This window comes from Stegastes partitus, unplaced genomic scaffold (assembly GCF_000690725.1).
Source record: "Stegastes partitus isolate 25-593 unplaced genomic scaffold, Stegastes_partitus-1.0.2 Scaffold494, whole genome shotgun sequence".
Taxonomy (NCBI): domain Eukaryota; kingdom Metazoa; phylum Chordata; class Actinopteri; family Pomacentridae; genus Stegastes; species Stegastes partitus.
This window is the reverse complement of record NW_007578225.1, coordinates 8968-34637: the sequence shown is the minus strand read 5'-3', so window position 1 is coordinate 34637 and position 25670 is coordinate 8968. Positions and strand designations below refer to the sequence as shown.

At 46.0% G+C, this 25670-nt stretch overlaps 1 protein-coding gene across 1 annotated transcript in view; it reads left to right on the top strand.

Moving 5' to 3' along the window:
* cxadr (CXADR Ig-like cell adhesion molecule) overlaps nucleotides 1-21562 on the top strand; it is a 48159-nt gene extending 26597 nt beyond the window's left edge. The window contains exons 2-7 of the mRNA XM_008287280.1: nucleotides 4562-4731; nucleotides 11668-11872; nucleotides 16094-16249; nucleotides 16345-16467; nucleotides 17595-17733; nucleotides 18805-21562. Coding sequence (XP_008285502.1) covers nucleotides 4562-4731; nucleotides 11668-11872; nucleotides 16094-16249; nucleotides 16345-16467; nucleotides 17595-17733; nucleotides 18805-19087 — 1076 coding nt within the window. The 3' untranslated portion in view covers nucleotides 19088-21562. The remainder of the gene's footprint in view (nucleotides 1-4561; nucleotides 4732-11667; nucleotides 11873-16093; nucleotides 16250-16344; nucleotides 16468-17594; nucleotides 17734-18804) is intronic.
* Nucleotides 21563-25670: the final 4108 nt, after the last annotated feature.

The window sequence follows — 25670 nt, the reverse complement described above, 5'->3', positions numbered from 1 at the left end:
GGGATCCGGGTTCTTGTGCATTAAACATAAAAAGATGGCACTTAAACATGTGCAGTGGAAAGCCCCTGAAATTGCGTAACATTAAATGTTTATGACTAAATAAGCAACAATCAAACTGAAAGGTTTAGGAGAGAAAACATTTTTAATAACAGTCCAAAAGTGAACTAATATGAGTCAGTGTGTGTCTGTGGTTTGATCAGATTTGGCCGACAGTTATGGAAATACTATATATATATAATTTATAATTTGTATATATACAACAATATATAATTTGTTGCTAGGCCTTGACTGATGCACCAACCACATCCACATGTAGCCACAAAGACCTTAACGAACCCCACTGTGTCAGGGGGAGCACTAACGACTCGCATAACGAGGGGGCGGAGCAACAAACCCCCAGTTGAAACCGAAACTGACTCCTGAAGGATGTCAGTATGTGGAACTCCCAACTTGTCGGTTAGATTTAATTTAGAATTTGTATATATACAACAATATATCATTTGTTGACCCTAACGAACCCCACTGTGTCGGGGGGAGCACTAACGACTCGCATAACGAGGGGGCGGAGCAACAAACCCCCAGCTGAAACCGAAACTGACTCCTGAAGGATGTCAGTATGTGGAACTCCCAACTTGTCGGTCAGAACTGATGAAGCCTCTTGGATGAGAGGTCTTCAAGTCCAGCTGCTACCATTAATCTACCAGAATAATGTTAAACGGCCATTTTCCAGCTGAGCTCCACCCACTTCAAATTAGTGAGAGAAGAAGAAGGAAATCTATCACAGCCAGAACTGTTGAGCAGAGATGTTGATGTTGGACCCCTTCACGAAATAGGAGGACGTAGAGGCTTTACCATTTCCTGCTTGCCTTGCCAACGGTGCAGATGTCTAGTGACTACTCTACCAAAACACTCGCATTGCATTTCCTCTACCTGAATTTACTCTGAAAGGATTAAATGCACTCTTTGGGGGAGGAAAAAAAAAAAACCTGCGTCTGTTGATTTTGATAGAGAGTCAACCTTGGACCACGCTGCTGGTGTTTATGCTTCTCTGCTGTGGATCTGCTGTCACCTGAGCCCAGCCACTCAGGTGTATTAAGTAAACAAATCTGCCAGTTGAAGGGATGATATCCTGAAATGGCACTTCTCTCCCCATTTGCGTGGTGCCGAATAGAAAACGCGTCTGGCTCCGCTGCAGTTTAAACAAACGCCGCCGAAGGCCTCGGAGGGCCGCCGTTGATTTAACAGGTACATCTGACGGCGTCCTTTATTACCCGTCAGAGAAAGCAGTCGCTCTGGTAAACTGTTCCAGCTGAATACTTTCTTGTTCTCTCAGAATGCAATTTTTCTCCCCTTTCTAAGCAACTTTAGAAAAAAAAAAGCCCCAGCTTCTTTAAGTGCTTGATGAATTGACACAGCTTTCCGTCATGCAGATGCCAAGCCGAGTATCCGTCCTGACAGTGATGGACACGTACCTCGGCTTTCTCTATTTGGCTCTCGGTTTCTTCTGCTCGCGCTGAAGGCGATGGATCGCTCCCATCAAGGACGTCTGTCAAAATCTGTGGGCTGAAACGACCAGCTGCAGCGCCAGCGGCCGGGGAGGAAAACTGCGCTGGTGCTTTGCGACCATATCAAACGCTTACGGGCTCTGAGCTTCAACAATAGCGGGTGTGACTGAGGCTGTCACTCTCTGTGTGTCTGTGAGCTCTGGCGGTGTATTTTCATTCAGTCGTCTTCTCCGAGGGGACTGAGGGTGGACTAACCTGTAGCTCACACCCTCCGTCCCCCGAGGGTCAGGATCTGGAAACCTGCACAGTGCAGCCAGCCGTCTAAATGTAGGAATAGATTGAATTGCCATCGTTTAATTAACCTGTCACTTGTTTAGATTTGAAGTGTGACAATCAATGTGGCTGTGAGTGCCGCACTGTCGAGCGTCTTGCCTCAATGCCGTCACATTATTAAACCCAACTTAAAGGGTGGCCTCAGTACAAATCATGCACACGACATAACGTACTGTTTCGCCTGCTTTGTGTAAATGTGTGTCGTCTAATTTGTTTGTCTTTCATGGGAACCTTGTAATCAACACAAAGAGCCTTTTTTCCGAGAGGAGAAAAGAGGTTAATTTTCCCGTTAAAGTGTTTACAGTCGCCAGGTTTGGCTTCTGTTTCACCAATTATCTCTGCACATCGGCGTCAGCTCCATCTGTCAGTTCATATAAAAGCGTCTAAACGAGGTGCAGATGCAGTTACGGGAAATGCCGCGACTTTTATGATTGAAATGTGTCCTTTTGTCGTCAGGAGATGCTTTCGGTTGTGGTGAGAGTTTGTTACACGTTTAAACATGTTGAGATGATTTTTTTTATTTTTTATTTTAGTCGTTCTCCCCCCACTCGCTGGTTGGAAGGTGGCAGGCTGTCAGAAGGGTTTTAATACATGGAGGCAGCATGTGACAACTCCATTCTCTATGGACTGTGTTCCTGCAGCGGCTTAAATCTCTCATTGAATGGAAAATCTTAACCCAGTTGATGTCACCAGGAAATCATGTTTATTCGTTCTAAGAATAAATGCTGGGGTCTGCTTCGGTTTGGTGATGGGCTACAGTTTCTCTTTATTATTATCTTCCCCGTTCCTCGGGCTCAGCTATGCTCTGCTCTATTAAGCTTTTTTTTTTTTAAACTGTGTGATTTACATTATGCATATTTTAGGAAAAGTACTTTGCTTCCCAAGACAAGCTGTAGCCATGTTTATTTCATGACTGACACACTCCACGAATTAAAATATTTGACAGCTGACTGAAAATGCTTCTGCAGAGCGAGTCAAGCGAAATTAATTTCATCAACTTTGCATGCAAATGATACAATTGCAAGAAAGGGAAGAACCAGTAGGCTTTGTTTTAATGATTTATATTCATCTGTGGTCTTCTGTCGGTGGATTTTGCACGATGTCGTGCAACCAAAATCGAGTGAAAACTGTTCTGATTAATCAGAGAGGTTTGTGTGATCTGATGCTGGTCTGAAGCTCACTGCAGCCAGACATTACTACAGAGGTTCAGCTCGTTTTCTTTTGCTCTCAGGATGAAGAAACTATTATAAATAAGAAAAACACTTCAAAACAGTCAAAGGAATGGCTGCCAAGGCTGCAGCAAAGCAAGAGATCACATTGCATGAAAAGAAGCTAGAAAAATAGATGAAAAGTTCATGCCTGATGAGATCATTGTGGCTGAAAGTTCCAGCCTTGATGGACCATAAAATACAGTTAATACAGTCGTGTCTCGATAATCTGACCCTTAACAATCCTGAACCTGCTATCTGACAGGTTTTTAGGAAAAACAAATGGAACCAATAAAAAACAGCCTTAACATAGCGACAGCCTTGGATTCTGACTCCAACATGACATTTAATGTCACCAATCAGGATGACGGCGTATTATCTGACTGAACAATCCCACAGATTGGCTACGTTCACACTGCAGGACTTGATGCTCAATGAGGATTTCTTTGTGACTTCCTTCACGTTTCCAGTTCAATGCGACTTGTATGTGATCTGCTGTGTGAACTTCATACGAGCCAAAAGTGTCCCGCATGCGCAGAAGAGGACACGACGACGTCACACGCAGCGAGCGTGCTCAGTGTTTATGGAAGTAAACATGGATGGTAACGGTGGAGCGTATCTGCCACTCCCCCGCCGCCACCGATGGAGGAAACAGAAGTGTGAGCGCTAACTAAACTAGCATCAGCAGCCAAGTACTGCCTGTGTGTTCTGGACACTTCCACCCCGTCAGAGCGCTGCCCCGGGGTGGAAGTGTCCCCCGACCACACCGAATATTGATCATTAATTGGGTCTGAACATCCAGAGAGCAGAAAGTGCTATTGGGACCAGCCCTACTAGTTATTATAACAACTATGAACAATATTGAACAACTAATGAGCCTTCCAGCATCAAGCCCTCCTTGTAGCTCGACCTCCGTCTGGACAATCCGACAGCCTTGCTATCCGACATAAAAGAAGGTTTTACATTCAGTGTCGGATTATCGAGTCACGACTGTAGTTGGTAAATGGTTCAAATAATTTAATTTATTCCTGTTTATTTATAGAATGTTAGTTCAGGTTGTCCTGAGCTACACTGAAGAATAGAAGAATTATCTTTAACAACTCCTGCAATAAGATGCTAATAGCAGGTTAGCTGGTGTGTTCAAGCTGCAGCGAACAGAGAGGACTTAGATCTGCACATTCAATATTTTATAGGAGGTAATGGTGTAGAGTTACAGTTCGGCTATTTTAAGGTAGGAAGGGATTATTTTAATGGGATAAACCTCTAAATATGTAACACAGAGAGGGAGTTTGAATACTTTCTGATTCTGTTAGGAGATGTTGTAAACTAAGTGTGATTCCTTGATTAATATGAGCATGAAAGAGGCATTAAATTGCATTATGTGTGGCATTTAAATGTTCCTAATAATTCTGCAGAAAAACTGTAAATGTGTCAATGGGCTCGGACCCTGTTGTACTCGTTTGCAAATCTAATTGTCTTTATATTAACGTGCTCTCTTTGTGCTTCTCTGTCCAGGCTTGGCCTCGGGTTTAGAGATCACGTCTACGGGGCAGACATCCATAGAGAAGGCCAGCGGTCAGAGCGTGAAGCTCGACTGCCAGTTCACTCTGGGCCCAGAGGATTCTGGACCGCTGGATATTGAATGGAGCTTGCTGTCCTCTGACAACCAGAATGAGGACAAAGTGGTACGTGTTGATGTCCCTCACAAATCTCTTCCCTCACTGACTTTTATTTGGCACAGTCAAGCTTTTTTCTTGCCTTGTGGGTGCTTAAAGAACAACTTGCAGCTTGGTGATCCCAATGAATATTTCTATATATGCATTACGCTGCCATGTAGAAGCATTTTAAGTTTTATACCAAGATAAAAAAAAAAACAGAACTGTGCCTTGAAAACGTATATTTCTATGCTTGGCTTTCTAATTCTGAGCCTGTCAGGTGAAACAAAGATCAGAAACAGACGAGGATTAGAAGATTTAATGGTCGAGAAATTAATTTGTGGTTTGATGGGAACCGGTTGGGAGCAGAGGGGTGCGCTGTGAAGCAGGATTAATGGGTTAGTGAGGTATGTTGAGCCTAAAGCCAGAAGTTTTCACTCACTGGGTCACCATGGCAACTGATGCTGCACAGCTAATCTGCTCCGACGAGGTCATGTTCAGGTTTAAATGTAAAGAGGGTTCACCAATTTGTTTCCCGACCATTTTTTAAGGGAATGATGCAGATTCTTAAAAACCTGTTGAGGCAAACGTTACTGACGACGCTGAACGAAACCATCCAGTCACAGTGTTGCCACAGGAACCTACATCCATTCGTTGGTGATGCAGAGAACGCAAAAATATTTTGTTTGTTCATCGTTTTGGTTTACTTCCAAGACTGTTTTAGACTCCTGCTAGTATAACGTAGAGTCGAAACGTGATCAGCCTGCTGGTATTCATCACAGAGAATGTTCAATCAGCACCGTTAGCTTCACTTTGATTTGGCTTAAAGCTAAAGTGACGTCCTTCATGTTGAGATAGCGTCAGACCTGAATGCACTTTGTTAATATCATGTCGTCACAGCGGCTGCATCATTTGCAGGAGCAGCCGTAATAAATAATGCCACTGAAATGTTCTCGTCTTTGTAGCTCGTCATTGTACCAACCAGTTCCTCTTAACTGAAGTAAGCGACATACGCCCTGTCCATTCTGTGTGGAAGAAGAGAGGTTTTCTTTTATGTGCCCGCCGTCTGACAAAAGAAACCTTAACAAAGACAGTTAATAACCACCGTCATGATACTCGTCGTCTATCACTGGGTTGGTTGGTGAATGAGAGCCTGGCTAGCTCAAACTTGATTCGTGGTACAACCCTCAGGGCAGGTGTCTTGGTGAGCGACCAGCGTTTGTTTGCTAACGTTATCCCACGACTGTAAAGTTTGCCATCACATATCAAGACATAACACATCCAGTATTGGCCATTTGGTACCAGAGTGTTAATACTTCAGCTGCTGTCTAACATAAATCAACAGTAGGTTTTACGGTGCCATGTGAGACAGAGCTGACTGATAAAAGAAAACTTACAGTGCACAGTTTGCTGGGGTATTTTTTAGTTGAATGTCTGACTACTGCTCCCACTAGTGCCAGCAGCTGAAATCGGTACTAATAGTGGCGCTGAAGCAACTCCGTCTACTCCATTCAATCTCTAGGAGCGTAATCCGCCTTTCTAACACAAGCGTTTGCACACGACCGTGTCGGCCGTTACAGATACAGCAGTAAAGTGTCGTCTCTGGACCAAAACTGTCTCATGCACAAAAGCTAATCAGGAAATTTGTGGACACGGTGTTCTTACAGGTTTGAGTTTGTGCAGCCGAAATAAACAGAATAATTCACCGTGATGAAAAAAAGGAACAGCTCTCTAAATCAGAGCCACTCAGACTCCCTGATTCCTTCGACTGCACAGTGCAGGGCAGAGACGACTCCCTTATGTGACCCAATAATACCTGTTATAGAGAAGAAATAAAACTGTTAGAGAGCTGCTATGTAAATCATAATCCATGTTTGCATGTGTTGAAGACCTCGTCAGTCCTTCGTCTGTTCAGCGTTTGTAGCTTCTCTCTGGGCTGTTCTGCTGAAGTGTGGTTTCATGTGTTGTGCAAGACATGAAATGCAATCCAGGTTCTATTGTATTGTCATGTAGGAAGTGTACAGTACACAAGACAAATGTAATATGACTCGCATGCACTTCTACTGAGCGTGTGCCCTCACAGACACTGGACTGGAAGCAGTGGCTGCTGTCTTTAACCCAGGCAGCGTTTCCTTCGTAGCGCGGCCCAGAGCCATGCAACGGGGACGCTACACAACTCTGCAGGACCTCCACATGCCCCGAGGGCTTCGGCAGCCATAGAGACAGATTTTTGCTCCAGCGCTGTGGTCCTCTCCTGTGGCTTGTCTGCTCACCCACCTCCCACCTGTCAAAGCCTTCTCATCCCTCTCTTCCACTCCCCTTTTTCACCCTCGTGTCCTGTGGCTGGAGGTTTTTTTTGTTGGCCAAATGTTAGAAGTAGGTCACGCAGCCTCATCATTAGGTGTGTCTGTCATCCACCCTCTGTCCTCTTTGCCCACCGACCCAACCGACCCAGCTCTCGCCCAGGTAGAGCTTCTGTTCCCTACTTTTTTTTTTGCTTATCTGGAGTTGTGCTTTTGCAGAGTTTCCATTTGCACCCGTTTATTTGTTTTTTCAATGAGTCATGAGCAGGAATGTTGGAGAAAATACAGGTGCAGTGAAAAAGTTGATCAGTATTCTTTGTTCTTGGCGTGTTTGTGGTTCATGTTCATTTTAATGTTTTGAGAATGTTTTTATTTTTCTCAATGATGCTGCAAGTACAAGAACAAAGAGAGGGTGATGTTACTGTGGGACTGGAGAGAGTAGGAGTCACAGAAGACTTTAAAAAAAGTGCAAGGTGGAGCAGTGGTTAGCATCGTCGCCTCGCAGCTAGAAGGTCGCGGCGAGGACACCACATCTTTCTGCGTGGAGTCTCCATGTTCTCCCCGTGCAGTGTGGGTTCTCTCCAGGTTCTCCGACTTCCTCCCACAGTCCAGAAACATGCTGAGGTTAATTGGTGATTCTAAATTTTCCGTAGGTTGTCTGTCTCTAAGTGTAGCCCTGTGATAGACTGGTTACCTGTCCAGGTGAGTCAGCTGGGATAGACTCCAGCCCCCCATGACCCTAGTGGAGATTAAGGTGTATAGATGATGGATGGATGGACAATACTTCGAGCACATTGGACGACACATAGGTGTTAACCATCATCACCAACAAAGCGTCATTTATTAGCATTTGATAATGAGGGCATTCAGAATAGTCGCTCAGAATCAGCAGGAGGAGACACATGGAAGCAGCTGTTTGTGGCTTGCAGCTCTTTGGGTGTCCCATCACTTCCCTGCTGAAGTGGAATTAGAGCCAGAAGTTCTATTTACAGCCACAAAAAGCAAGCAGGCTAAGAAATCAAGCTAAGCAAGGTGGTCTGTCTGTCTATCGGTAATCGTTCAGTGTCAGTACTATCACTGTGTGACCTTACGTATCTCTCTGTCGCTATAATGCATCCAAAATAGACAAGCAGGTAATTTACAAGCGACTTCAATGGAAAATAAAGGAATTACGTCACAGATAGCATTACTTAAAATATGTTTACAGATTTCTACTTGACAAAGGAGGCGCCACATCCAGTCGAATAGGTCCCCTCCCAGTCTGGCAGGTTCTGGATTCACAGATTACGCCCTGGCTGTGTCCGCTGTGCACGCACTTAATCGTTGCCAAACCTTGGTAGGAAATTAAACGGGCCAGACATCTCATTCTGAACGCATTTGTTCTCCTTGACCTGTCAGATTTCGCTCGCTATGAACGCACGCTTCCATCGGTATGGCCCGTAACCAACATGAAGTCATGCATGGAGGAAATTCTCTGCAATTAGTGGCGTATTAATTCCAAGGCTCTGTTTTAATATATGTGACAGCGTTCAAGAGAATTAGGCCAATCTGCTCGGACCAAAGCGAACGGGCCTGGCACAGAAACGAGTTTGAAGGCTAAACTTTGTAGCCGCGGGCGCCGAGATTAACCGTCGCTAACACGGCTTGAAATTAGCAAATCCTGGGTTTACTTAAAGAAACACCTACGGTCAGGTAAAACTGAGAAGTAGTCAAGAGAACGAGTCTGTAGTTCTGTGTGTGTCTTTATTAATGTGCCATCTATTACAGAGGCTGGTTTGATAAACATAAACTTCAGGTAGATGTCTGAACATATTGGTTCCATAAAGCAGTTCAGTTCTTGACTACAGTACAAGGAATTCTGGGTAAAACAACGTCTTTACTCCTGTGTGCTTCTATTGGTTGGTTTTGGTCTCTGAAAACTTTCTGCCTTCTCATTGCTATAACGCTAAACCAACATTATCTGCCATGTTTTCCCTTTTTTTGTTGTTGTTGGGTGCTGGACAGCAACCTACCACGCTAACAGGTTCAGGTTTTGTCCAGGATTTGGAGCCCTGCAGGTCTTTTTTTAAGTTGATCATCTATTTGAATCACATCTTCCTGCATTTAAATGTTCTACCACAACTAAAGGAACGCTGAAGCCACATCTTGGGCGTAGCTCTGACTGCTGTGATTGGTTTAAAATAAAAAGAATACAAACCAGCTTGAGTGTTTTATGTCCTCCTACAGCCAAACGGTGCAGCCAGACCATTCTCTACTACAGAACCGGTCAGCAGAAGTCACTGATGGTCACACTGAGTTAGCCCAGTGTCAGGTGTCCAAATAGTTTTGGCTCAAAATTAGTCAGTCAAAAAGTCTTACAGCAAAATAAATGTCGCCCTAACACTACAGACACTAAAACATCTTCGTAAAACCAGCCCCAGCTGTGTTTTCTGTGCATTGATGCAATCAGAAGTAATGCTGCGGCATTATTTATTCAGTCCATTGTCTCGTGGAAAAGGGGATGGCCCCCTTCATCTGACATATTCCACGTATCGTCGGGGTCTTTTTGAGGGTGGTGAAGCATAGCTAATGCGTGTTGCTTTGTGCGGCTTGAATGAGAGATGCCAGGCATGCCTACAGTAACAGTCATTTGCATTTGGCTCTCAGTGCCGGGGCACAGATTAGCTGAAAAGAGGGTGTGCCTCCAGTATTTACCACCTCTGTGAGAACAACGGGAAAAAACAATTATGAAAACCAAATGTGAGTGTGTGAAGAATAGTTTGCTAAGAAAAATACATGGCTTTATCCCACAAACTGCTTCTTTTGTCCTTGAGCGTAGCAGCAGAGCCTTTTGTTTACTGGAGTTATCGCAACAGGAATGTGTGTGTGTGTGTGTGTTCACAAAGTATTGAAGGATTTGGATGTAAAGCCACGACAAGGTTTTGTTAAAATTGCACTATTTTTTTGTGTGTGCTCTTGCTCATGGCCATGTTTTGTTGCATTCCCTTTAGCCTCAGTATTGAAGGACACTAATTCCATTTCCAGGTGGCGAGTCTGTGTTCACCTTTCAAAGCCGTTTGGAGCAGAGCTCTTCTGTGGCAGCAGCACTTTGAGTCTTTCAAGTTAAAAGCCTCAGTGGGAGTGCAAAGACAATGCTGCTCTCTCTGAGCTCTGCAGGTTGTTTAGAGTATACAGGTATCACAGCTCGCTGCTTTGCCTCTCAAATGAGCTGCACCTTTTCCTCTTGGCTGCCTGAGCAACAGCATCACATGACAATGATCTCATCCCAACATGTGTCTGATGAAACTGAGGCTGGCCAATCGAGGCCTTTTTTTTTTTACCTCTGCAGCACGATCCGTCTGCTGAGAGCGGCTCGGCCAGGTGGCGATGGTATCATTGAGTGTCCTACCTGTTATGAAATGCAGCACGCAGACAGTGGTGCTCTTCTGTTGTTTCCCCTGCCAGCTTGTCTAGTCATTTGCCCTTTTCATTTTCATTCCCCAGGCTCTTTATGGGATTTTTTTTTTTTTCATTGGATCATGATTCTCAAGGTTATTGTGCAGTTCGGAGCTGTTTTAGCTGGAGGTGTGCATGTGTGTGAGCGCTCCCATCTGTGTGCCTGTGAAGTGGTCGAGCCCGAGCGAGAGTTCTTGTCTGGCTGAGCTCGGGGCAATTTAATTTCCTCTCCTCCGTGGTCTCATCTCGTATATCGCTGTTGTTATTGCTGATGTTCTGATCCCCGGTGAGGTTGGACGGATAGGTTTTCCCTCCCCTGAGAGCCAGGTGGAATTTTAACAGAATTACCTGTTTATACGGCTAATGTGTACAAGATGAGCACCGTGTCCGCTGCGAGCACTCCTCCAGAAACTCGTCTTTCAGCTGGAAATGGAGCAGCAACTTGGTAAAGACACACTAGAACCTCGCCGACTCTTTTTTTTCTCTCGTGCTTCCTTTGAGCGCTCTGCCTCGTCTGACGGGTTCGTTATTCTACCTCTCCTCCTACCACGTTAAGTTTCTCTCTCTCCACCCAGGGGTATTACTGTGCATACGCCTGGCGTTGATCGTGGCACAGAAAAGCCTGTTGATGATTCTGTCTCAGTGGAAATGTGGAGGAATGTGCCAGTGAAAGAGAATGAGAACTCTTTTCATTGTTCTGTCTTTTACCCTCCTTTCTCTTTTCCTTGTACGTTCGTTTCCTCCCTCCGCCGTCACGCCACCGCTTGCTACGAGGCTTCTCGTCGGCTCCACCTGGCCCTTATTTCCAGGCATTTCCTCGCCGCTCTCAAGACCCAGACGGTGTTTGTCTGAGCCGGGCGCTTGTGTGTGTGGCGGAGAAGTGGTCGGACGGAATTGGGAGCTTTATTGACACAGCAGGTGTTGATTTAGCTCCACAGTGGTGGCTTTGTTTGTTCCACCTTCATTCTTCTTACACACAGAAAGGGCAAAACAGCACAGGCTGAAGGACACTATGGAGATAAAAGAGAGGGTACTTTCTCTCCTCCGTATATTTTGTTGGTTCAGTGAGCAAGGCCTTTGCTTTCAGAAAGCACACGACTGTCATTTCAGGGCCTTTTTTTCTGGTTGTTGTTTTCTAGAAGGACTTTTTATTTTTTTAAAAAGCCATATACACTGCATCATACTGAGCAGAGTTTTTAACACTCCTGTATTCCTTTTCCACGACCAGGTGATCCTGTACTCGGGTGACAGGGCCTACGAGGACTACTACGACCCCATGAAGGGTCGAGTCCACTTCAACTCGGCTGACCCCAAGAACGGAGACGCCTCCATCAACCTGGCGGGGCTGAAGTCATCGGACTCGGGCACCTACCAGTGCAAGGTGAAGAAGGCTCCCGGTATCCGCAGCAGGAAGATGCTGCTGATCGTCATGGGTGAGTGGAGCGGTCGCCGGAGCAGGACAAACCGCTGAACACACTGCAGCGTTTTGCTAACAGTTTTTTTTTTTCCCCCTCGGAGGGTAAAATCTCCCTTCCACAGTGGAAATGCACCAGATCACATGCCCTTTGCCCTCTTTTGGCTGTTTTGATGTAATCCCTTCTAAAATCGAGTGCATAACCTTCCCACTGGCTGCAAAGCGTCGCCCCCCTTTGTGGCACAATTCACCCGAGATGCTCCGTGATTATGTCTAAAATGATAATCCAGATTTTTTTTTTTCCCCCCATAAAACATTGCTGTCATGATTTATTATTCGTCACAATGAACAAAATCATAACAATAATCACTGGAGTGTTTTGCAGTATCATCCTACGTGTATTTTGAAACCATAATTAACACTTTAGATTGTACATACGTAGTTAAAAAATCATTTAAAGTCTCACACATCATTTTCAAAGTACCAGGCTGTCTTCTGAAAAATGTGGACAAACTTGTCGGAAATGGAGTCCGTTTTTTTGTTTTTGTTGCACAGGGTGAGATGGGTGACACATCAGAGTTGTATAAGTCAGATGATTCACTCCCTAGGCAAACACACACACTCACACACACTGTGGCCTCGCTGGTCAGTCAACCAGCTAAATGATGTTGAACGCGAATCGCCTCCCGAAACCCGCCTGTTATTTGCATATGGGAAAAAAAAAAAAACAGCCTCACATGTGCTCTGCGTTGAGCTGCATATTGTGTCAGAACCGTTTCCTCTTTCTGAAAGCACAACAAGCTCCAGAAAATGGCCGCCGTTCCCGTTGATATTTTGTGTACACATGTGATCGCGCTGCACCGACCAGCTCAGCTACACAGACTGGTTTCGCTGGAGTTGTGTTGTGGCATCACGAAGCAGATAAGAGTATGCCCGCAGATAATCTGACCATGAAATGTGGCTAAAGCTGATTCCAGAGCCATTGACAGAGCCTTGGGGAGGCTGCTTTACATAAAAAAAAACTGATCTGAACTGAAGCTAAAAAAGTTAGTCACTGCATAAGTCATCACTAATACATACGCTGGAGTGTTTGCTGCGATGGCTTTCCCTGCCGGCTACACTTTTCACATCCTTCACCAGTGAGAGAGATCAGCCAGCCGCCTGCTGATTTGTCATTTCACTTCATGTCCTTTTTTTTTTTAAATGATCAGTGTTTCATAAAAAAAGCTGTTCAGTTTCTAGCCTCGTGCATAATTGAACCCAGCAGCAGAGGCTGATGTTGTATGTCAGCTGTCACAGTTCAGCAGCCGTCTAATATGATGCATAAGCAAATACCAGCGTTGTGTGTTATCCAGCGGGAGCTACATGTGTGCTGCGTTTATGCCCTTTGGATGCCTTTTGTTAAAGTATCTAAAACTCATGCGTCCCTCTCAGAACAGAGTTTGCAAAATGTGCATATTAGGGCCGATTATAGCCCTTTTTAAAATACTCGTCATCAGCTGGAGTTTTGCTGATTAATCGCTGATAATTTCTCATAAAACAATAAATTAAGTGTCGCTTTCGTAAATTCATTTCGTACAATTTGATTTTGTAAAAAGACAAATATTCTCCAAGGCTAAAGTGTGTAAAAAAAACAACACTTCAACACCATGAGAAGCTCCGGTTTGGCTGCTGCTTGTTGTAAACAAGTCAAACTTTGCTCACCGAGATGATGAAGGGTTAAGATCGCTGACCAACGTTCAGCGGTGAGATCAGTCACTCTGCCGCAAAGTCAACAGCGTATAGAGCCTCACGCTGACAGAGAGCTACAGAAAACAGCTTTTTAAACTTTTTAACAACCTTATATCTTATATTTTTATTAACTTATTCTCATCAGCTTTTAAGACAGCACGGTCTTTGCATAAATAACGTTCTGCAGTAACTTCACTCATCATGTTGCTTAACCTAAAGTCATCAGTACAGCTGGTAGCTATATTCATGCTCCATACAAAGAACAATGCACAATGCAAATTTTAAATAAAAGCCCCCACATTGCACACATATTTGTTTGGAAATCTTATTTTTTGAATTGATGCATATTCTGTTTAAAGCTTTGTTGCATGTTTTTGTTCTTGTAACTCCTCTCTGTTGTAAAGTTAAACAAACACTAAAGGACAGAGTGTAAAACAGTAAAATGTTCTGCCTGTAATTCACATATTTGTTGCTGTAAGCGTTAAGGGACCAAAAAAGAAGCTATTTTATTCATTATATATATTTTTAAAATTAATCGGCCATCAGATTTTTTTTATCGGCCTCAAACAATCCATATTGGTTGGGCCCCAGCCGAGCGACTGAAAGGTAAATCCTGGAAAAGCTTTAATTGTGTTAAACTGCAGCCGTCTTCAGCTCCAGCGTGACTCTGTGGGCATGGGAGAGAGATGACTCGCGGCTACAGAAGCTGACAGGCTGCTCGCTATTGACCCCAGGGGCAGGAGTATTCTGAGCAGAGAAACATTGACAAGGAGAGGTGGGGACATTCTGCCTGCTCTGCATTTTACCCAGAGGTTGATCTTGTCACAAGGTGGATGGTCCCTAAGAACAGGGTAGACATGCACGAACACAAACATACCTCCGTATATTCACTGGCTGATGCCGGGTCTTGTCACAAACACTGGTGTGTGCAGGTATACACACACACACATGCTGACACCTGCAGTACACCCGGCGTCCAGGTACAGTGCAGGAGGTAGCGGGCCTTGTTGTGTATTCTCCTCGCGTTGCAGCAGGACGTTGAAGCTAACAGGAGGAGAGTACCCACCTGCACTTCAGCACTGCACGTCAGCCACTCCGACAACTGCTTCTGACTAGACCCCACCTGTACCCTCAACAGCCAGTCGCTCAGCTCTGCCCGAGTCCAGACAATCCTCATCAAATCCAGGATCTCACCGCAAAGCTCAACAGCCAATCTCATTATTTCTGTCTGCTTGGCTCTCGTGGCCACTAGTCGCTTGGATTTACCAATCAGGCGTCGTCGCCCCGTGAAGCTCTCTAGGCAGAAACCACCATCTAGCTGTTCTTCTCGTCTTATCTGGTCCGTAAGATAGCCTTGTGCAGCTCATAAATCCCACTTCATTGTTCATCTCGCAGAGCTGGGATGGCTGTATCGCTCTGCCCTTTGTCTCTCTGCGCTCCTGCAGCCTCCGCCACCTTCGTCTTTGACCTCATCGCTCAAACAAATAAATCTGCTCGTCGGACAGCGGTCTTAATACGTGTCAGCCCTCGGACGCGTCGCATTGACTTTCACCTTTAAAGGATGCATTCAAAATGTCATATCTCTTTGGCATTTGTGGGAATGTGTGCGACGGCGGGCAGAGCGCGGGCCGGTGAGTTAGCAGCCACGCAGCCTTGGCCTCCATCACTCCACCATCTGTCCGTCAGCGCTCGCCTAATTTTTGCTCTCCTGCTCTCTGTTTTGCCCCCTCTGTCCTCACCCCTGCGAGTGGTTATTAGATTAGTAGGAGCACTCAGTACTGTCGGCGTACTGTTAATCCTGCACGGTTACGCCTGCTAAGCCCCCTCCCCTCCCGCCTGACACCTGGTTCAGATCTGGAGAGCCCCACTCCAGGGTTTTTGTTGTTGCAGAACCCATTACCACGCCATGATGTCAGCTCTCTAACAGCGAGCACGGAGCAGAGACTTTGGCCTCACATTTTCTCTGTTCAAACACAGTCCCTTCCTCGTTTCCTCTCCTCCTCCCTGCACCTCCTCTCCTGGCTCGCTGTGTGTCTGGGCTTCACTGGAATCAGTCTGCTTTTAATTTGGAGCTCTGTTTGTTTTTGAATCCCCCCATCTCATCTCCTGCCAACACTCTGACCGACCGAGGAGTGTTTGTCCACGTTTTTTTTTTTTTTGCACAGCTTGAAGACAGAAAGCTTTGCTCTCCATCCTCGCCGCTGAATGCACGTGTGTTTGTGTCTAATGGCACACGGCTCTTTTCTTCCTCGTGATTATCTTGAGTGACAGCTCCTGTAATGACGACAGCTGTATCAATTACTCTGATTACCGCTCTCGTTTCGCTGATGACTTTCTGCTTTGAGCGAGGGGAGAATATCAGCTTTAGGACTTGACAACACACAGGCATACAAGTTGCCCACAACATGGAAAAATAACAGGGTTGAAGGCAGGAGGACTGTTATTCTGAGCTAATGTGACCACCTGGATGCGTCTCTCTGAATTGCTTCCCTCCGTTTTCTGTCCACAGTGAAGCCATCCAAGCCCAGGTGCTACGCTGAAGGCCCCACAGAAGAAGGCAAAGACATTGTGCTGAAGTGCATAGCTAACGAGGGAACCAAACCCATGCAGTACAGCTGGGAGAAGACCAGCGACAGCAAAGTGCTGCCCGCCTCCGCTGTGATGGGTAATGAACCTTTTCACTAGCGAGTGTTTGTGAGGTCTTGTTTCTGTTTAACGCTGTCATCTTTTCATTGATGTGTTTTTTTGCCCTCGCTACAGATCCTATGGGAGGCACCATTAACGTGAGGAATGCATCTGCCAGTGCATCTGGCACCTATCGCTGCGTTGCCAGCAACCGCGTTGGCACAGAAGAATGTATACTCTATCTCAACGTCTCGCCTCGTGAGTACTCAGTCGAGTCCATGTTGATGCACTGGCCCGGTGGTTCTCAAGCTGGGGGGTCGACAATTTCAGGGGGAAATAAAGAAATAAATAAAGCCTACATTTAACAAATTAGTGTGTATCAGGGCTGCCAAAATTAAAAGTGAATACTTCTTCCTACTCCCTTTTTTGGACTTGTTAATATTATGATTTGATTATGCGATATTATTATTATTCTTTTGTTTTTATATTTTTTTCCCTTTTCATTTGTTCGAAATAAATTCAATTCATTCACTCATTCAAAAGAAAATGTTAATATAAAGAGATTAAACTGAGGAATTGACTCATTAATTTTTAATGCACAAACAACAAAGTTATTACTCGTGAGATATTAAAAATTCAAATTGCAAACTTCTGTCATCTTGGGGGTCGTGGCTCACAAAGTTTGAGAACCACTAGCCGGTACCGAGCCCGTTTCACATCCAGACCTGTTGCTAAGCGGTCAGCTGGCCTGTTTGGACTCACATCAAGTAAAGAAGAATTTTACTTTTAGAGCTACAAAATCTTGTCACTAAGGCTGAATAAAATAGCAAACTGTCATTTACAGGAAGCTAGAATCAGCGTTTTGCTTTATTTGATTATCAGACGGTCTGCTGATGTGTTTCCTGTAGATTGATTATCCTGCGTAGTGACTAATTGTGGCGATAGTTAAGATATTTCAGTCTGGCTGAAAGTGGTGGGCCCACCATCAAACCGCCTGTCATTGCCATCTGTTACACCATATGTACGGCTCACTGTGCTACCTTCGCGGCTGTGCCTTTGTTCAGGCTGTATTAGTTTGCAGTTTTTAACTTGTACCAACTATCCTTTGCACCCTCGTTGAACTGATTCATTAGATTATTACATCACATAGATGCAGAAAGTGTATTTGGAATTTGTTTCAGTGGCATCAGTGATTACTGTGCTTTTAAAAGGTTTCCTGTTTTTCAGTCGGATAAACTGAAAAGACTGCAGTAAAGGGCAGAATGAGTACTTTAAGCTACCGTCAGAGCCAAACCTAGCGCTACACACCCTCAGTTACATTCAGGCCGTTGCTTCCCAAGTGTTTCCCAAACCTTCACAACCTTTTTCTTCTTTGTGCTGTCCAGCCCCGAACACTCCAGGCATCATTGCTGGAGCCATAATCGCTGTCCTCTTGATCCTCATCATCATCGCCATCATCCTCTTCTGCTGTTGCCGTGCCCGTAACAGGAAGAAGTACGAGAAGGAAATCTGCAATGAGATAAGGTACGCTCGCTAAATCATCAATGAGATTTGGTTCGCAGATAAACAAAGCTCCCTCGTGATGGATGAATATTTGGGATTACCGTCTGGTCTTTGCTGTGTAATGAGGAATATGTCTCAGGTTGTATGATGCTGGATTACATGTAGAAATGCTGTTGGCTATGTGTGATTATTGCTCTCAGCTCCACGTGTGGTGTGATCTGTGGTCGTCTTAGACACGGACACACAACACCACGGACACGTCTCGACCCCGCCAACAACCGTGAAAATGGTTTTTCTCCATCAGCGTTTTCCTTTTTTCACCCCTCCTCAAATAAACAGCTGTGGTAATCAGTTTGAAAGCTTTGTTTGTTCTGTGGATCCTGTGTAATGTCTGCTGCTGGCCGCCACCAGCCCCCTCTCCAGACCCACCTACCCCACCCCTCCAGCCCCAGCCTCCCAGCCCTGCACCATCCAGCTCTCCATCCGGCCTATGGGCTCTGTACAGCCGCTGGGCTTACTATCACTCTGCTGTGGACTGAATCTGTCTAAGACCACAATGTGACACTGTTCACGCTGTAGGACAAAGAGGATTAGACCACTGGTCCTGACTCGTATACACAGACACACATTTGCTGAAACGCCACAGCATGAAGCTGTGGACTACACAAGCTTTGGCCCCTCAGGCTCCGTTTGATTGAGCATTTAACTGGATTATTGCTGCTTATTAGTTGTTAATGTGGTGGCAGAGGGAGTAGAGGGCATTGCTGTATTTGGATGCTCGGCTCAATCTCTACAGGCTGTTACACAGTCAGTGTGGCTGAGCTGTGCAGACACTGTCTGACCAATCAAACGGCCCCACTCCAATTATTTGTCCCTTTTTATTGAGTCGAATCATGTTTCGCTCTTGAAGTGACTCTCGCAGCCTCCTTGAGTATTCATTGTTTTCCTCCCTGCTTCAGACCTGTCCATCACACTTCATTACGGTTTATAGCACATTAGAAAATCATTTCAAATATTCAATTTCTCTCAAATGACAAACTCATAACAGTGAGTTTCTCGTCTAACTCTGCTGCTGTCTCTGTTTTCTCTCAGAGAGGATGTGCCGCCGCCCAAGAGTCGCGTCTCAACGGCACGCAGCTTCACCGTGGGCAGCCAGCGCTCGTCCCTGGGCTCCATGTCGCCTTCCAACCTGCACGAGTACGCCCTGAAGCCCCAGTACGACAAGATTCCCTCGACGGAGGAGTACGACAGGCCTCCGAGCCACGCCCCTCTGCCCCCTCCCTCCGCCGCCAAGATGGCCGTCCCCAACCTGAGCCGCATGGGGGCCATCCCCGTCATGATCCCTGCCCAGAACAGGGATGGCTCAATTGTCTAGCGTGTCCTCTTCTTGAAAAAAGGACCGTGCAGCGAGGGAGGGAACAGAGGAGGAAGGGAGTGGGACACAAGCCAATCAGGACGGAGCAGGAGCTGGGATATGGCCTGACTTTTAGCTCATTATTTACAAATGGGATTATCCTCCTCTCACCAAGACCTGGCTCTGCTGTGATGCTGACAGGAGAATCAAAGTTGTACTGGAATCCAAACAGGGCACAAAAACTTTTTATCAAATAGAAATACAGAAAAAAAAAAAAAAAAAAACTTTTATGAATTTTATTGTCCTGGACTTTCTCACAAAAAAAAAAAGGAAAAACGATTTAGTGTGGATATGAAGCAGGATGCTCGATATAATACAAATTATATTGTACATATGTGAACGCATGTTGTTTTTTTTTAATATAGACGGCCCTTACTGTAGAGATGCTGTATGTTCAAAACAGATCCAGGCCCCTGATTGGCCCGCTGTACAGCTCTATGCATGCATGTATGTGTTTAACTGCAGCTGTGTGTGTGTGTGTGTGTGTGTGTGGGAGTCTGATAAATGTATAGTTCATTTATTGCCTCCGTAACAGTGCGATCATCCGTCAGGCGATCCAGTCTCCACCAGTTTTGACTTATTAGAAGGAAATTTGATTTAATCCTCGAACCGAGCTGACGACCGTCTATGTAGGTCAGCCGTTTTCTGTTCAACCGTCGTTCTGTTGTTTGAATTGTCCACTCTGCGTTTGGCTGGGGGCCTTAAGGGGGACAGGATTGGCTCGTAGTGAAGCAGGAGGGGAGGTCCAGGCTACCGCAACTTGTGATTGGGTGGATTATTGCTTCTTGACTGAGCTTAAAAAGGACCGCTGTCCATCCCCCAGCCCTTTGTGCAGGAGATTTTAATAGAGGTGTTTGGGGAAATAACAGGAGCAGCTGGACAGCGAGGTTCACTGAGCAATCAGCTCTGATTGTGTTTGACCGTCACCGGGCCTCTAGTCGCACACACATGAACTCTATTGGCAGGACAGGAGTCACGGCGGAGGTGCCACATGTGTAATTCTCCCTGTTAGCAGTTGCATTACAAGGAGCCAATATCTTGATTAACCTTCTCCCTGTGGTCGATGTGTAACCCCTTCATGGCCTTTCTGGCATTAATTGGACATTTAATGAAAGATGCAAAGCGTGGGCGCGTTGAGAAAGTTCCCGCCGAGAGCCGTAGAGCGCTGATTACTGTTCCTCTGAGCTCATCCTGCATTAAGTGCTGGTTCAGTCTGTGGGTTCTGTTAGTCACCCATGGAGGCCCAGTATGTCATCCCGTCTGCTACTGTACAAGAAAACATTTACGGTTTCTTTTTGCCTTATTCTCCTCCTCGTTTCAGCCTTACGCGCCGCCTCCCCTCGGTTCACCCTCCTCACAGCTGGGTTTTAATGACTTCTGTCGTGCCTTGTCGCCCCAGTCGTGTCGTCCGCCGATGTGCTGTAGCATCGTCCTGCATAGCGATCACTGCCGCGAGAACAATAAAACCACGATGATCCAAACCCGGTGAACCCCATCGATTGTTCTCTGTTGCCTCGGTTAGGTCGAGCCCAGGATTTCCCACACCCACTCACCGCAAACAGATCCTCCCGTAGCTGAACAGAACCTCTGGTTTTTCTATTCCAAAACATGACTTAATGTATGAGTTTTTTTTTTTTAAGTTTATTTAAACTTCAGCAATTGATATGCTTTTCTTTTTTTAAATAACTGAATGGTTGTGGCTGTATGTATACGTATCCTGTGGAAGTAACCCTATCTAATCACAACACAACTGAATGATATAACGACGATGTCTATATGGATGTATATGTGACGCTCTGCTGTGCTGTGCTTGGCAAATCTATATCTAAAACACGAGAGGAGGGGCGAGTCGGTGCAGTACAGTTGCTCTTCGGTGCATTTGTCATTGCGTGTGTGTGAGAGTGTGTGTGAGAGAGTGTGTGTGAGTCCTGGTGTCTGAGGAGAGGTGACAGCTGTAGAAACGTTTTGGCCTCTGCGCTTCAGATTTGATGTAACACCAAGAAAAGTGAGACCTGGGCCTGCCCTGACAAAGAAATTACATCTGTCAGCTCGACTACAGTTCAGTGTGTGTGTGTGTAGGTGTGTGTGTGTGTGTGTGTGAGAGCAGGTGTATTGTACATGAGGGGAGTTTGTGGTCAGGATGGGCCCCTGTAGAATTCTAGCTAGACTTTTCACCAGCTGGTGAGGTGTACCGAGCTCGCGGAGGAGGAGGCGGTTCTGGTACCGTCCCCCCCCCCCTCTGAGCTCAGAACATTATGGACAACTACTACTAACGATATTAACTGTAGCTTTGACATCAGCGTACTAATCCTGTATGAAGATCTCCTTTGAGGTTTGCACACTGTGTGACGACCACTTTTCTTTTCGTGTGTATTTTTTGTGCTGTATTTTTGAATAATAAAAGTCCATGAATTGAGAGAAAAAACAACAACAAAAGAAGCCATCCACGATTGTTTATTTGTTTGTTTACAGAAGTGTTTACTGTTGGCTTGAGCGTGACGAGAACTTAATTCGTCTCCCCGCCGGCGGGCCGTGCTCTCCGGGGACTCGACCTCGTGCCGCTTTCTGACTGTGATTAATTTTAATCAGCCGGTGAATTCCACCCCTTACACCAGGTGAGGTGACTTTCTAACCACTTAATGACTGTAATTAATCAATGAAGCGGGAAGGAGCAATCACCGCCTGCCATCTCTGACGCTCGGCTCAGAATAAACACACAGTGCGACTCGGCCGGCCGCTCGTCCTACAGGCCTCGTATCGACTCGCTGCTTTGTCTCCGGCGTCTTGGCCATTTGTTTCAACATTTGCTCAGCTTTTTTTTTTTCAATTACCGCCGATTTCCTACTTTAGTTAATGTGCTGGCTAATTACTTTGATTGCAAGCCAGCACTATTCAAAGTTGTGCAAAATTGGCTGCTTCCTAATTAAGTATGCTGAATGATGTGAGATGGTGGGGGAACAGCTGAGGGACGGATCACACACTAACGCCTTTCTGTTGTGACCACCGCTGCCCTCCTCACACTCTTTACACACTTAACGACACGCTGGTGATCCCTGACATGCGGATGGATCGATAGCTGATTATTAGCCAATAGCTCCACTGTGTGTAGCTGGTTGACAGGTAGTCAATAAAAAGACTAAAGCACTTAGTAGCAGTGCTAAGCGGACGTCCATTGCTATAATTGGATGTTAGTAATAGATAGGGCTCCAGAGCATTGATCTGTGGCTAGTCGAAGTCTCTCCTGGAACCTAATGGCTCCCCGGCAGCTCCGCACATCAGGGCCTCTGTCAGGCGCCGGGTGTGTTCAGCTGCACCGATAGCAGCGTAGCAATCACAGCCGACTTACAAATGGATGTGGTGGATATAATGGCACTTTTATGGCTGTGCATTCAAAACATTCATTAAAAGGACATTAGTGATGTGTGCTGCTGCACGTGTGCAAGATTAGATTTATGGACTAAACGCTGTTCCCTCATTGAATTAATGTACAATGAGTCATACATCATCCCTCAGTGTCCTCCAGCCCAATATCCATTTGTGACATTTTTTTTTACCTCGTGTCCTCGTTCACATAGCTGAAGGCAGAGCGCGGCGGTGTGCACTAAGCACCTGGGGATTTGTGCCTGCCTCCCACTTCCCCAGCTCCCTCCCTTCTGCCTGGCTAAGGTATTAATTGTTTGCACAGATCAAGGAGGCTGGTGTAGCAAAAAAAAAAAAAAAAAAAGCTCATTGGTTCTCCAGGAGGGTTTCCTTGGCAACCTTATCTAGTTGTACACAGTCTAAGCTGGCTGCTAGCGGGATGATTTATCTTGTAAAGCGTGATTCGCTCCCCGCTAACAAAAGAGGCCTCTAAAAGCATTGGGTCTCATCACAGTCGCTCTCCTCCACTGTGACGTCTGCTGTCACAGACGTTAAGCTTTCTGCCGTTTTTAGAAACCTCCGTCAGGTTGGGAGCGGGTTGCAGGGGGAATTCTGGGTAGGATGGTGGAATATGCATATGTATGAAGAGCGAGCTCCCATCAGCTCCATCGGCGCAGCAGTACATTAACATTTTGGCTCGGCGCTCTTAGCACTTTGGATGTAAAACGACACGGATTACGGTGTGAATGTACGCTTTTACAGCCCCGTCACATGAATGACTGAGGAGCTACAGTCATTTCTGGACACGGTCCCACTTGGTTTGTGGTCTCGGTGGTATTTTGATGGATATAGACTCTATTTAAGTGTCAAATCAGGATTGTAAAGTCAAAAGGAGAAGCCTGAACGCTGCAGCACCCTTTGGAGGCTTTTTTGCTTCATGTTTTATATTCATACTTTAATAATCACAGTATCAATATCACACTTGTGGGATCTTGAGGGTTAAGCAAGTAAATTGAGAACTAGTTCTTTGAACGACGCAAGTCTGTCTGAAAATACTCCTAATTAAAGCTGACAGTCTGAACTTTAAATGCATAGTCACTGTGCCATGTCAAATGAATAGGAATAGGAAAAAGAGGCACAGCATCAATGTGTCACCATGCAAACACTCGCAGCACTCAACCGTACGTTGCCTTGAACAACCTTCGTGTTGTGGCTGGAGACGGTGGAGGAGGTTCTGCAGCGAGCGAGCGAGCGAGTTCAGCCCGAACCCGAGCCAATCATCCTGCTCCGCCTGCTACGCCTGCAGACAGCCCAGATTTCTCATGAGGCTCACCCAGCTGGTGTGCACTCATTTGTCAGTCCTCCTCATCTCCCCATACTGGGAGGAGGAGGAGGAGGAGGAGAGCGCTGGTGCACCATCCAGCAGCCTCCCCACCGCTCCTGTCTTCCTGTTTGGTCGATACGGAGTCATCAGTTAAGGGTTGACCTCTACGCCCGCTGCATCTCAGCATCATCTTGGGTCACTATTTCGACCCCAGGCTGCTCACATTTCGATGACTAATACGTGACTTTTTGATGAATGACCTTCCCCTCCGCGCTCCGGGGAGAAACGGGGAGCAGCGGCCGATTCATGCTGAGATTATACTCAGTCCATCAACATCCTGTTTTTTTTCCCAGATCCCCGTCTCTCTGGGGGGACTCTGTCTGCTGAGCTTCATGGATCAGTGAGGTGGCGCTCACCTGCAGATGTGACATTTTATTCACGGACGGGAAGAACATTGCGTGCGGCGTGAGCGAGAAAGAGAGGGGCACTTAGCTCCTTACCACGGGGGGGCACGCTGTGGGAAAATTAACATCGTCAGAGTTGCTCTCGACCTGCTTCCATATGGCGCCGGAGGAGGAAAAGAGCGACCAGAGTGTGAGAAGCTTCGGATGCAGCCACATGTGTTCAGAGGCAGGACACCTGGTTTAATATCCTCTCTCGGTCGTGCGCTGGAGCTTCAATCAGTCGCCTCCTTTTGATCTTTTGTCCCAACGCCGTGCTGTTATCTCTTATCTTCCTGAGACGTTGGCACCAGGGGGAGGAAACCCCACAGACCAGCACAGAGGTTACATGGTGCAGCTCGGCTCAGTCGTTTACAATGTGATTTGTACTTTTAATCTGCACCTCGGCTGGACTCTATTACAGGTGATCAACCTCCAATGCCATGTCGTCAGGAGGGCACAATGGAGGCCGACAATAAAACGTAGCCTTGGTTAGGCAAGGGGCTTCAGTTTCCCTTTTCTCTCCCTCTGATGATTGGGGTCATCTCTATTACTACCACAGGGCTGTCAGTGATGTATGGAAGGCGTGCCGTTCAGTGTCTGTCCATGTGTGTGTTCATATGTATTAACGACGGCCGGGTGTGTGTCCGTGTGCAGTCGCATTACCCAGAGTGTCCACAACCGGGCCAAAGGTCAGGGTGCTGATTTAACAAGATGGGGCAATCCCTTTTTACTCCGCGCCAGCACAACTACCACTCCTCCCTCCCACCCCACCTTAGGCTATTTCCAGCTAAGCAATTAGACAATGTCTTCTCTCCATGCTGGACACGTACCTCCGGCCACCTTCACACGCTGAAGCCTCCGTGCAGCACTCGAGCCGTCACAGGCCCGAATGAGACTGAGGCAATAGTAAAAGTAATCAGCGCCCTGGATTTGTAGGTTTAAGGTCTTTGTCGTGCAGAACTTCTACTCCAACAGCATTAATTGAATAGATTCTATCGTGTCGTTTTGCATTATGATTGTGACACAGATTCCAGATTACTTTTCTTACAAAGGTACAGAGAAGAAATGTGATGATTACCTGGAAGGTTTGCATCCGTTTGACAAGTGGTCAGAACAACAGAAACACGTTACAGTAGGTATTCAGTACAACTGTGTCACAAACTATGACCCTAAAAATGACCACAGTGCTTTATGTTGAAAAATTAAGCTTGACCACAATAAAAGGAAATAAAATAATACATCCATCCATCATCTCTACACCTTCATCCTCACTAGGGGGGCGGAGTCTATCCCAGCTGACTGAGGGTGAAGGCAGGTTCACCTGGACAGGTAACCAGTCTATCACAGGGCTACACTTAGAGACAGACAACCAAGCACACTCACATTCACACCTACGGACAATTTACAATCACCAATT